The sequence below is a fragment of the Mytilus trossulus genome, chromosome 10 (assembly GCF_036588685.1).
Source record: "Mytilus trossulus isolate FHL-02 chromosome 10, PNRI_Mtr1.1.1.hap1, whole genome shotgun sequence".
NCBI lineage: Eukaryota > Metazoa > Mollusca > Bivalvia > Mytilida > Mytilidae > Mytilus > Mytilus trossulus.
The window spans coordinates 44299233-44313728 of record NC_086382.1 but is presented as its reverse complement, the minus strand read 5'-3'; the positions used below and the strand labels follow the sequence as shown (position 1 = coordinate 44313728).

The 14496-nt window shown below is 29.8% G+C and overlaps 1 protein-coding gene across 1 annotated transcript; it reads right to left on the bottom strand.

Moving 5' to 3' along the window:
* Positions 1-2223: 2223 nt before the first annotated feature.
* Positions 2224-14344, bottom strand: LOC134687418 (protein AMN1 homolog). Its single transcript, XM_063547703.1, has 7 exons — positions 14250-14344; positions 9561-9693; positions 8702-8846; positions 7846-8063; positions 6533-6589; positions 5971-6082; positions 2224-5126 (listed from the first exon to the last, which is right to left on the bottom strand). The coding sequence occupies exons 1-7, from the start codon at positions 14300-14302 to the stop codon at positions 5047-5049; spliced, it is 798 nt and encodes a 265-aa protein (XP_063403773.1). The 5' UTR covers positions 14303-14344; the 3' UTR covers positions 2224-5046.
* Between the last annotated feature and the right edge of the window lie 152 nt (positions 14345-14496).

Sequence of the window (14496 nt, the reverse complement as noted above, 5' to 3'; positions counted from 1 at the left end):
GCAAAAGTGGGCGTGTCTGTCGTGAGTGTTATTTGCGCGGGAACTTTTGATTTTTAGAATTGCATTGGATTTTTTCAGGACAAAATATTTCTTTACTTATTTCATATAAGAATACATATATGTAAACAGTAAAGGGATTTAAAAAAAAATCATAATGTTGAACATAAATCTTTTCCAAGACCTACATTGTATGAACAGAGACAAACATGAATATTTTGAATACCTAAGACCCCTCACCTGAGGGCTAACTATTTTGAAACAGAAGAAGGAAACATAAAATAAGGAAAAATAATTATAATATCAAAGATTATTTTTTTTAAAGGATAGGGGTACATGCTCCAAGCTCCCGTGAAAAAAACCCACAATAATTGCGTTATGTAGATACCTCAGGTTGTCTCTTTGACACATTCCCCATTTCCATCTTAAATTTTACCTTAAAAGTAAAAATAAAACTAAAAAAAATGTAAGTTTTTTCTACTTATTCAACAATGACAACAACTCATCTATTTTTCTTTTTAAATATATTATTTAAATTGAGTTAGTATGCAGGCCTGTAGCCAGGAATTTCCAATTGGGGGTTTGTTTGACCCACAAACTTAACTTTCACAATTCAAACAGAACATCGACTATAACAGTGCTTATTTGTTTTCAAGGTGGGGAGGGGAGGGGGTTTGTCCGAACCCCCTGGCTACGTGTATGGTATGAGGGAAGTATATGAAAAATTTGATTAATTTTCAAATTTTAATTGTTATTAGTTTTCTCATCATATGCAATTATTCTGCTTGATTGAAAACCAGTGGCTGATTCAGAAATTTTCATAAGTGGGGGCCCACTAACTGACCTAAGAGGGGGCCTGCTCCGGTCACGCTTCAGTGATTCCCTATATAAGCAACCAATTTTTTTCCCAAAAAGGGGGGGGGGGGAGGCCCCCTCCCCTAAGTCCGCCTCTGAAAACAGACCTCCTACTTAGGTGGTGGAAATAACATCTGCATTCTGTGTAAATTATAATATTATGAATAATTTTGAACTTGTGCTATACTTCTGTTCTTATGCTGTTAACACGTGAATGGATTGCTGTTTTATTGACATTAACCCCACTCATTCTTTATTCTACTTTTTTTCTGCCTTTGAACACTATTTTTGATAATTAACATGCATAGGTTTTTACATTTCACCTCAATCTAAAGAACTAGAAGAACAGCTTGTTTCTTAGGTGTCTTGTGTTGACAGTTCTATTTTCTTTGTAATTTCCTTTTTCTGTGCTTAGATGGATGTGCTGGATTTACATGAGATCTGTGTACATTCAAAGGGTTGTCTGATTAAAGTTTTTATGTTTTGAAATTTAATGTTAAAATTAAACAGAAATAAATATATATGTATCAATAATTGAACAGCATGTGTATTATATGAAAGTTATATGGTTCGCTTCTGACCCCCTATGGATCATAGCTATAGAGGGTTAGTAAAATCCATAGGGGTGAGGCCAGGAGGAGTCAGTAGTCAACTGTATAAAGAATTTATCGCACACTGGACTTTTTCTGCAGGGTTTTGTTAAAAGATAAACAATGAAACACAACAACATTTATAGATGATGTCACCAATAGCGAGTCATGAACCCCCTACAGTCTCATAGATAGTCACTATGTGACGGCATTAAATCAATCATTACATGATAATTTACCTGCGGTTCGATAAGCATACATAGACCAGTGCCCCTAGATTTGGCATGTGGCTTATGTGATGTGTGGGTTTGTCTGACATGGGTGCATAAAAAAACTTATATACATGTACACAAATATTTTTTTCTAATTGTTAGAATTCTTAATTCACCAAAAAACAAACAGATAAATACATGGGCCAATCCAGCCACTGGGATATTTGCAAGATTCAATTAACTTTCCTATTTTGGGAAGAACAATAAAATCTTTGACAGATGTTTTTCGAAAACATTTAGAGAGTCATTCTTCAAGATTTATGTTAGCATCCATCTTATTTGAAATTTGAATCTGGTATTTTGGAGTGATTTAGCTTCTGATTTTTTTGGTGAGTATGTAAAATATTTCGCCGTTTTCTGACAAATTTATATACACTCGATTACAGAAAAGGGATCATCAGTTTCAAATACATTGCAATGTTGAATTTTTAACATTTAAATTTGTAATCACTGGTATTTATAATAAAAAAAAATCAAAACAATAAAAAGACAATTGTATAATGAGTCTCTCTCTTTAATAGAAATGATAAAAACTTGTAAGGAATATATTAAATAACAAATATAAATCAACAAATATATATTTTTACAATATCACAGTCATTCATTTCAACAACAACTTGTTGGTTTTAAGAGAAAACCTACTAGTATTGTAAAGTCAATGATAAACATCACTTCTTATCTATATGATATTTTTTGAAAGATGAACATCTGAATTTATAATTCCTGTCATAATTTCAGGCTCAAAACCTGGTTATATGTTTGAAAGTCAGTAATTTTTGCATCCAATGACAGCTGTGCAGCCTAACACCAGTAAATGAAAAAAAACACAAATCACATAACTATTTACATTATATTCATCATGTTCATAAGTATAAGATATTCAGTTATTAAAATTCATACTTGAAGTTCATCCCTTTTAATTTGAAATTTACAAACAAATCAATAAATATTTATATACATGTTTTAATGTATAAATACCATTCAGTATTAAAAAAAAAAGATTAACTAGGATGAAATGTAAGCTTCAAATCTATGCATTCTTTTCTTCTCTATTTGCTGTTACATCACCATATGTCTTATAATATTATTATGTATGTCTTTGTGTTTCTGTATACCATTGTATCAAAATAGGCTTTTTCAGAATAAAATATTATGTTATTCAGGTCTGACACAGGGTATATACTTTGACATTCCCGGCTCAGAGTTTATATCCCCTGAGCCGAAGGCTAAGGGCATATAAGCCCTAAGCCGTGAATGTCACAGTATTTACCCTGTCTTAGACCTGAATTACACATATATTACGGATTATCCCGACTTAATGTTATTTTCCAGTGCAGGTATTTGTTGATAACACATATATAAGCTGATGTTCGTCATACGTGAAGGATTTTCTAATTTGCTGTAAACATAATTTTATCGTGTATGTAATAATTCATAATAACACTTTTAACATTAAATTTAAGTATTAAAAGTGTTTATTGCATGATTTTGTATCAAAAATGTAATATTGACTGAAGCACATCATTATTTCCCCTCTGTGAGCCTCTGACAGTCTGATAGCTTTTGACTACGTCACACTTAACGATGTTATGATGACGTTTTTGAGGTTCCAATTGGGGATAAAAACGTCATATATACCCTGGCATTTTTCCTGAATATATACTGACATCTCTGTGTTGTTATCCAATCACAAACCTTGACACATTTACAATCCGTAATATACATATATATAATAGGTTCAAGTGAAACAACGATAACTTTGGCCACAAAAGAACCTTTAATCAATTTACAGGATACAAATAGTAACATTAGAATCATATATAGAAACATAAAAAGTAGACAAAATTTTATAATTGACTTAAACTTGTACTTCCTAATGGTTGTTCCTAAAATATTTATGTAAAAAATCTTTGTTGATTCATTTTTCACAAAAAATGTCTTTGGTTTAGGAGTAAACCCTTATTTCAAAAGAATAATTTCAGCCAATTATAACAAGATTGTACTTTGTAAAATTCAGCAGTTAACTTTTAAGAGATAATAATACTGCATTGTTGATTCAAGTTTGACAAAACAAAAACAAAATCAATACAAATAGAATGGGCCTTATTATTCTTGCTAAATCAAGAAATATCTAGATAACTTTTGGTTAGTATGATAGCAAATTATGGAGTTAACTCCCCTCAATTGATAATGTTTTGTGCATTTATTTGTCATGTATTCACCACTGCCTGATTCTAAGACAGATTGGCACTTACTAATGAAAATAAAAGAACATTTTTAAGCTACTTTTGAAATGCCCTATTTCTTATTGTTATAAAAGTAAGTAAGGTTAATCACTGTTATACTGTTTAAACAATAAAGCCCTTTTATTTGAGAGATTAAGTTTTAATAACATTTTATTTTAGATTATACATTGAATGATGTACTTTTTAACATATAACTATTTTTATACATTTCAATATTTACAATGGGATGATGTACTTTTCAACATATTATTAATAGGTATCAATATTTACAATAAACAGTGTATAAAACAAAAACAAATAAACAATATCAAACCGGAATTGAACTTGAAAACCTGAGCCATCAGTTATTCTTAAAGACTTTAATGCTGAGTTCACACATAATTCGAATTCAATTCCCATTCACTAATTCGAATTAGTTTAATTCGCATTCGAAACGTTTTACGTCCTAACATCAATTTTAATTCAAATTACAATGCGCATCAAATTCGGTTTACTGACCAAACAACGTTAACTTTTAATTCGTATAAACAAAAGCGTATTCCTAATGCGAATTGGATAATTCGAATAAGCCAATTCAAATCAATTCGAATAAAAAAGAAGAGTGTGTGAATGCGATAAGCGAATTTGATTCGCATTCGATTCAAATTAAATTTGAATTAAATGTCCGTGTGAAAGAGGCATAACAATCCTCAACATAATATAAACAGTTAAATCCAAATCTTCAAATGATGACCCCTATGTACAAAACTTATTTTTAACTAATTGAGGTCTGAAGATAATATGAAACATGCAACAATCAATATACTGTAAATTCAGAAATTATTGCACTTTCTTCGTTTTAGACAAAAAATGCCATTTAAATTTTTGCAGTATTGAGAAAAATCCTGTTTAATTTATATAAAAAAATTATATATGTTTAATATATCAAAATGCGAGTTTAAATTACAAGTATTGCAATTATAACCCTGAAGCTTTTTTCCCAATTATAAAAACATAGCAATAATTTCTGAATTTACAGTATACCCAAAAATGAATAATTTCATACAAAACAGTTATCTCCCTTTAAAACAGGGAGAAATTAAAGATTCAATAAATAGTCCATGTAACTTGTTTCATAGGAGTTCCTCCTTCCATTGACTTCTGTTCTAGTGCCTCTCTCGATTTATCTGCAAACAAAAAAGAATATTTCAGCATCTGTATAAGTTAAAATATGGTAATTAAAACATATTTTTGATAAATTTTACATGAGAATTAATGAAACATATTGTGGAAATATCCAACACTATGAAGTCATAGTGAAATAAATTCAAAACAGTCAGCAGAGGTGGATTAAGAGGGGGCACAGGAGGCCCTTTTTTTTTAGGAAAAAATTGTTTGCTTAAATAGGGAATCACTGAAGCAAGACTGGAGCAAATCATATCATTTATTCTTGATGCATGTATTACCATTTTTTGCGATTAGCATTAAAAAACATGTAGCATTTTAGAGATCTTAATTCAATGAGCTTTCATTTCTTGTTTTTTAAACAGGAACTATGAGAAATTCTTATAAGAGTTGTCTACATGTATTTTCCAGTATTGAAGCCTTGTTGACCTTAAAGAAGAAAAAGAAGAAGTCTTTAAACCAATTTCAATACATGACCTTTCTTAACAAATTGACTAGAAAAATTTCAGCAAAAACCTCTAGAAATCGATGTTAGCGAAGTTGTACAACATATTTCATATAGTTCCTAAGACTGTTTTCATATTTTAACCTATAAAAGTAGCAAATTTAAAGCAATGTGATGTTAAAAAATTTCTCACTTTTTGTACTTATATAATTACAAATGGTTTTCTTACAGAGAAATATTTTTTTGACAATTTTTTTTTTTTTTTTTTTTTTTTTAAATAACATTGTTATAATGTCTATGAAATTTTCAATGTCTAATTAACAGACTAACAGAGAACCTTAAATATATTGGATCGATTACAGAACTGAAACTAACAAAAAAATAGTTTGTCAGTTACTGACCTGTAATTTTTGGACAACCATGGAACAACAGAATGGTAAGATTTGGACAGAATTGTAATGCGGCTTCAACGGCTTCATCTGTCAACTGATTACAACCATCCATATGGATTTCCTGTAAAAGATAAACACCATGTGTCCAGCTTAACATATGTTTGAGTATATATATATATGGAAAAGACTTGAAAATGTAATGTAGTCAAAAATATTCTGTTTATCTTGTAAATTCTTTTGTTCATTCTTATAATTATTCTGTTTTATAATACAGGATATAAGCATCAAATCTATGTACACTCAAACTAAGTTGCATAAGAGTTTTATTCTGTCTTCATTTTCATGAATATTGATTCTTGTAGTCTCTATAAATTATCTCCCTTGTATAAATCACATTTTTACAATTGAGAAAACATTATTGCACTGAGTATTGTATTATCTGAAGGTCCAGGTTTCCTGTCAACTTTAACCTTAGTAAGAACATTCATATATGACTAATTGTCCTTAATATTCATATGATATGCATTTAATATTTCTGTTGGATATCAAATCAACCACCAATCATACCAACCTTGAGACTTTTACCACAGTTTCCCATCACTAAACTAACTACTCCTTCTGTTGTAACCTATCAATATATAAATGAAAATATTTGCTTAAAATGACAAAAACAAAATGTTCTTGGAGGAATATCCATATAGGTAGTATATGATCGAATTGAGCACTTTTCAAACACAAGAACTCAATTACAATTAACTGTTTAATATAGTGCTGTGGGATAAATAAAAATTTCATTGTTCATACCCCAAAATGAGAACAACTTTGACTCATAAGTTGAATTTCCATGGTTTAGCCAGTTTATTTTAACCAATCAAAACATGTGTTGTACACTTTAAAACTTGATACAGAGAAACATAAAATTATAAAACGTAGAATAACATTATAATTCTTTCTAATTTTATCATTGTTTATTCTTTCACAAGTCAAATAAAAACATATTTTCAAATGGTTTATTTGTATAAATATGATCATTTGCAGACTGCATGTTTCAAACGATTGCATGTATTAATTCAAATTTTTAAGACAGTATGGTGAGCTCTAGATGTTATTTTTTTACATTGCTGTGTTGTCTCATTGTCTTTTTCCTCTCACCTTTTTTTATCTAAAAGTAGGAAATCATGTTTAATTATCTCCCTTTTACATCACTTTACATATTAGCTTCTATTTACTGTCTAAAGGAGTAGGTCCGGTAAGGACCGATTTTGGCCTCAAATTTCAGTTTCATCTGACGAAAGATTTTTACCACTTTTTAAACACTTAAGTGTCTATTTCATATGATTCAATTAATTTATGTGCAAGATTTTAACTTATTAAGTCATTAAAAACGATCCGATTCAAGCTCAAATATGGAAAATCTACCAAATATCCGAAAAAATGTCACTTTTCAGATGGTTTTTGTCAAAAATAGAAGTGGCCGCATCCGTGTTCATCCTCAATCTTTACATATGTTATGTATTATCATCAAATACAACTTCCATTTCAATATTTTGGATGAACACGAATACGGCCACTTTCGTTTTACCCAGAAACCGTCTAAAATTTAACAAAAATGATGGAATTGTGAAGATTTCAGTAATTTAGCACGACTTCATGGTGCTAGTACCCAATATATGTACATTGTTGTGTCAAAAACAGCCCATATTTATGTAGCAGAACCATTCTGCTATCCAATAACTAACTTAAAGTTTACATTTTAACAATTTTGTAAAACCGCTATATTTTGGGGTTAAAAAGAGGTCTTACCGGACCTACTCCTTTGTAACTAAACATGAAATTTTGATTTTCAAATTCATACTTGAATTAATAGGTTTTGTGTGATTGTACCTTTGTTTTAGAAAAATTGATACTTCTCAAGAATTTTGAATTCTGTCCTAGTGCTTCCATTGCTTTATCTGTGATGAGACGACATCCTCCAATGTTTAAATAGCGTAGTTGACTGCAATGTTGTGAGAGAGATATAATAGCATCATCTGTGAGGTTTAAACATCTTCTGAGATAAACTGTCTGTAAATGTGGACATGCAGACAGTAACTTCTTTATTCCTTCATAAGAAAAGTTAATGTATTCAAATTTTAATATGTGACAACTTTTTTAATGTTTTAAAATTGAGGTAGATGAGTGCCCTTGTTGTAAAACTTATTGTATAATTTGTTTAAATGTCAGAATATAGGAAGTCATTTGAGTTTCACAATTCAAGAATTACACTTGGTAACAGAAATGTATAAGGGACAAGTGAATCTTCATATACCCAACCCATTTGGATGGGGTACATACAAAAAGGGTACAGTTATTAATTTTTAGTCAACTGCAGTAACATTTGATTTTTTGGTGATGGGATTTGAGTTGCTTATTTCACAATTTAGATAAAATCTTGAGCATTTGCTCAAGTTTAATTAGAATCATGAAGGATGGTCAGATAAGTGATCATTTAGGTATAGAATGCCAAAATAAAACATGCAAGCATGTTTTGCCTTAAAAACTTACTAATTCAAACTTATTGAAAAAAAAACCTGATTCCAGTTTAAATATTTTAAATCTTAACTTTTTAATATTCAAAAAAGGTTTGTATACTTTTAGTAAAGCAAAATAAACATATAGACAAATAATTTCAAGGACATCAGAAAAATTCATTCCATCAGCCAATTCATTTACCACAATAATTCCAAGCGTAAACTAATACCTTCTGAAGATATTTCTGTCCTTGATTCTTTTGCAGAGTTGATATCAATCTTTCTCAAGTTAGAGCATTTACTGATGTGTCCTAACCCCACATCTGATATTGTACACTCACTCAAATCTAACACTGATATCTTGTCATGTAAAAACTAAAAAAAAAAAATGAAAAGACAATTTTTATACCATTCAAGATGATTGACATATATATGACATACACCATTATATAATCTCCATTGATTTATGATATTGAACTTAAAAAAAAGAAACTTTCTGTATAATTCTATGACCAATGTAAGAATCACAATAATTTGAGAAAAGATTTTTTTTTTAATTAACCCTTAAATTCTGGTTTTTCCATGAGAAATTGTAGATGTAAAATTCATAATGTAAATATTTGGTTATCTTGACTTGGTATGTGGTTACCTGGACTTGTGATCTCCTGTTTGACAGTCAAGCGCATACTGATAGTTGATATTAGAGTCTGAATTGGGTTAAAATAATAGAGAATTATGAGGGAAAACGCAATTTATGCTAAAGGGGAGGCATGTTGTTTAACATTTTAATAGATTTTGTATTAAATGTCACATATCTGCATTGTTTATTTGTGTTAGTACAAATTTATCTAGTAGCAAGTGGATTGTTTGATTTATACTACTAAAATGTATTATCTTACACATTGAATTGAATTTAAGCATCAAACAGCTATTAGTCTAGCCCCCAATACTGAACAGAAATAAAATCAGTGTTTATTTGACATATACTGGTTTCTGTTTACTCTTCCAAGTGACGAAGTGTGTTTTTTTTTTATCTCATTCAATCTTAATGTCCTTCTTTTCCAACAGATAACAAACAAACATATGTACCTTTTTGATGTTAGAATCTGTGATAAATCCTCTTTTTGTCATCAAATACAGACATTTATCTTTTAAATTTGGTGGTAAATCTTGAATTCCATTCTCATTCACGTTTAAGTGCCTTACAACAGAATCTACACACCTACAAATACAAAAATATCAAGCTATTTAGGTAAGGAATTATTTTGGGGTTTTTAGTGATGAAGACACAATGTGTGCTTATTGAAACCTATAAGATTATGGATATAAAAAATATTGAAAAGTCTTGTTCTTCCCCAAGTAGCATAATCAAGCTATGTTTGATAATTACTGGACATATGATTTAAAGAAAAACCCATTAACATGATTAAATTTGCTCAAATTTCAATATATCAATCTGCTATATATATATGATCATGTCCTTTGACCTAGTGAACACAAAAAAAAATACTTATACAAGTTTTGTTTACTTGTAGAGGTAAAAAAATATTGGCTGAGTTATGTCCCTTAGACATTCAGATTTTTTTACTTGTAGAGGTAAAAAATTCATCCTATCTTCTTTTATTGAATTCTTATGATATCTTTGCTCTAATAGAATTTAAAATTATCTTTCCTTTGCAGATGTCTTTACAAATTATTTAAGTGTAATTTCATGGATAATGAAAATCCCATGTGTCTGTTATCTTCAGGACACTGCTCATTTACAAGCCCCCAAGGAGCAATTTTTGAAGGCCTTGCAAAAATATTTAAGATCTTTGTGCAATCAGTTTCTTTGTTGAATTAATGAGATGAAACATTGAATTCTAAAAAAAAAATTGAGCAAACCTGGGAAAAATCATAAAGGCATAAATACATGAAATACATATATATATATATCTCAAAACTTGAGGACTTTAGAGGGATTGTAAGAAAAATTTACTTGGCAATAATTTCTTTTTTCTCAAAAATTTAAGAAATTGTAAGAAAAATTTACTTGGTAATAATTTCTTTTTATCTCACGTAAATTTTTGAGAAAATTAAGGGGAGATTATTCAAATGTTATTTATTTACTTATATGTGTATATTTTTTTTTACTTCTTCAACTTCCAAGTAAATAAAAATAACTTGTACAAGTAGTACCCCTGAGTGTAGTGATATCAAAGGTATATTTGGTGGACTTCGGCTATTTTCTTCAAAAGGAATAATGGTACACCTAGTTTGTTACGCTGCTGGATAACTCAGACTAAAACAAAATCGTCCTATAACAAAATCTGACTATAACAAACTCGGCCTACCATTATTTATATTTAGAAATATATTAAACAAACTCGGACTACGATTAGTAGATTGTTTTTTTTTTACTTTAATAAAAAAAAACACTTTATATATTAAAATTATTTACGAATTTATGAGATTATAATAAATATTTTTGAAAAAAAAACAATATATAGAAATGTATTAAATATTTGCTATATGAGTTGAATTTCATATGTTTAAATGAGGATAATTAACTTCTATTTGAACATGTTGTGATTTATTATGTTTATTGACAAAAGATATTTTTATGATTGGCATGTATTCATGTTTTTATTGTGTTTAATCCTTGGAGTTTATGATTAGTATATGGACCATAATTTGCTATTGGGCTCCGTTTCCTATAACTATAGAAAAGTGATTAAATGTGAATTACTGTAAAAAAAGGTGCAACTACATCTAAAGATGCCACTATTTTTATCAACATACAAGTGTATGCTACTCTTCCCTAGAAAAAAAATTAAAATATATGAATTTCAAAGATTCTACAACCGTATTTTTGTGTCGTTTCTCGCGTTACTTATTGCTTCCGAAGAGCATAACGCTGACTGATTTATAGATAATCGTCACCAGCAAAATCATAACTTTTGCTTTCAAATAACAAAGAACATCGACCAATAAGAATAGTGAGAAGAAAATGCCGAGAACTACAAGTATTTATGTAGCAGATGTAAGAACAGTGGCGTGATTTTTGTGTCCGATTTCGTAACGCAATTTTTAGATGATGTAATCTGCTTTGTTGTAATAGAATTCTTAATAACAATATGCAAATATGAACTCTCGTGAGATGTTCAAACAGGTAAATCCGAGATGATTTACATTCTTGATTGATTTTCGTACATATTAAGTAAGAAAATTACGTTGTCGTTATGCGTTACATTACACACGAAACAGAAGTCCAGTTATTTATTAAAATTGTTTTTGTCATTAAGTTCTAACCATTTCCGGTCATACGTGAAACATGTGAGTAACATGTGATAACGCCATTACGGCCGGATGTACGAAATACTATGTCTAAACATTGTTTTTGTTTCCAACGGGATGTTAGCAAACATAATCTGTAGACTTGTTTCGTCTTGTTTAAAAGAGAAAAATACAATTGTCAAAGAGATTGCGCCGGTGGTCTGTTATTTTTCCTATGTGCATAATGTTACATACGATCCTGTGTGAAAATAAATGCCCAATGACTTGACAAACTCGATTTCATATTTGACAGACGTTAGAACACACTTCGTTTCCCGATAATGACGTGAAAAGTCCTTGGAAAAATCAATCGAAATTAGGTCTCTAATCATTGTACCAATGCTCGTTGGATTGATTTAACTTCAGCAGTAAATATTACTGGATATTTTAGGTGAATAAATAAAATTTAATAACAAAAACATGTTAATATACCGTTACACTTAGAATGTACAAAGTTGGAATCCTGTCACAGTTTTTAATTAATATTTTTTATTCATGTTCTGCAAACACTTATCAGAAACGCAATAAACTTGTCAAAGGAGAAGTAAACTTTCACCACGCATGACTTGAAAGGAAGTACTTTATTGATTTTAGCCCACTAAAGAAGGTTAAAATGTGGAAACCATGTAGATGGTGTACAGGTCACAAGTATCACATTGTGCCTATTTTAAAGATTTTAATTCCAAGTTAAAAAAAAAAAATCTTTACTGGATTTAAAGAATGTTACATTGCCAATGATTTGGAATAAATTGTATATAACTGGAATATCAAAACCAAATATAAATACATTTTTTTTGCTTAAACATCAAGATACAACGATTATGGTATCCTGTATCAATGGAGAAAATATGGAAAATTCTGAATAAATTGTACTAATTGTTTTCAAAACAAGCACATATTTAGGAGTTTTATAATACTGTTACATTAAAGATGGATTTTAAGAAAAAGTATACTGTTCAGATTATTTTAAGCAGATTTTGCAATAAAATAAAACTTAAAAAATGCTTTCGGTTTCTTATGGTTTCCTGTCAGGTTTAAATTTTTTTTTAATATAACATTGAAAATAGATTTTAAATATTAACATGAAGCAAGTAACACTAGTAATGGTGTTTATTTATGCCTTTTGAATTATATTGTGCAAAATAAAGAAAATAAAGATTGGTTTCCTGTTTGGTTTCATGTCACGTAAACGGTGAATCAAAATGCATTAATTTTTTCTCGAAAAACTCAATTGTTCCATTCATACTATTCTAACACCAACACAACTCACAAAATAAAAGTTAAAATTTTAGAACTTATAAAAAAGGATACAAAAAGAAACCAAAGGCCAAATACCAAATTATGGTCCATATATAAACAAAGAGAAATTTGATTGACAGTGAATGGCTTCTTAACAATTTCACTAATCTATAATTCTATATTAATGGATTCAGAAAATGAAAAGTAATTACATTTGTATAAACAAATGAACTCATCAAACAGAATCAAACAGATACAATGTTTTTAAAAAGGCAAGACGAGGCAAACATTTATTATACATATGTGATGAAAAGAAGTTTGGTTGGTTAGTTTGCCGTGATGCAACTTGATGTAGATGTGTATACGTATGTCTGTGCTGTGTTATTAGGCGTATAAGTTTCATACACAGACGACAAATGCCAAGTATACTCTTTAACAGGATTACAAAAACAATCTCTGGTAGCATGATTAAGGGAATCCTGGTCACATAAATAAATAAATGGATCCTCGTGTAGTCTCAACGAAGTCACGCTTGCAAGTTAACATAAACACAAAGTCGTTTAAAAGTTCAATACTGTATTATTCATAATTCAAAGTACATGTTTACAACATCTTAATTAACTGAGGCTCAACAATATGGAGGCATAATCCTGAATCTCCTCTATGTAAACTATCTCTCGACAATCTAGAAATTCTGGTGGGTGGTTTTAAGACATCAGGGATCTGCCTCTTCCACACCATCTATCAGGATTATATAACCGCCCTTGGGATTCTATACGGCTATTCCGTGGGTAATTATCAGAAACATTATTTTTGTCGACATTTTCTTCCCGTGTACAGAACAGGTGCCAGTTGTTTGTTTAACTTATGGTGATTAAAAAGGTATCAACGATGCACGTGTTATGGTATAGTCCGAGTTTGTTATAGTCCGATTTTTGGAGGCCGATTATGTTATAGGCCGAGTTTGTTATAGTCCGATTTTGTAATAGGCCAAGATATCATGGATTCGTTAGATATAGTGTGAGTGAGAGTACAGTATGTTTGAGGTCGATTTTGTTAAAGTCCGATGTATTTTTTAAGTCCGAGTTTGTGTAAATCCGAGTTTGTTACTAATTTGTAAAGGTTGCAACGAATATAAAATATTTTTTTAATCAATTTTGAATATTTCTTCAATTAGTCTTTTATCTATCACAAACTGATACTATGCCAATCGCATGATCTTACGCATTAAGAAGTGTTGTTGTATTTCCATAAACTCTAGACGTAAATGCCGCCATGTTGTTTATTGTGAGCAACCTGCAATTTTTGACCAATGGAAACAACTGTCTTTTCGTCAGTATGGAAATAAAAAGGTTTGTTCGATTACATAGTATTTTTAATTTCATCCTATAGACTTAGATTTTAGGTTAAAAATAAGTCGGCTTTAACATTAAATTATCGGAAATTAAAACAACAAATGAAATTGATATAT

Excerpts from the sequence above, each read along its gene's own strand:
- LOC134687418 (XM_063547703.1), bottom strand. The coding sequence starts at position 14,302 with ATGGCGGCATTTACGTCTAGAGTTTATGGAAATACAACAACACTTCTT. Across the intron at positions 6,590-7,845 it reads TCAATTTTTCTAAAACAAAG|GTTACAACAGAAGGAGTAGT; the intron begins GTACAATCACAC and ends ATATATTGATAG. Across the intron at positions 5,127-5,970 it reads TGGTTGTCCAAAAATTACAG|ATAAATCGAGAGAGGCACTA; the intron begins GTCAGTAACTGA and ends TTTTGTTTGCAG.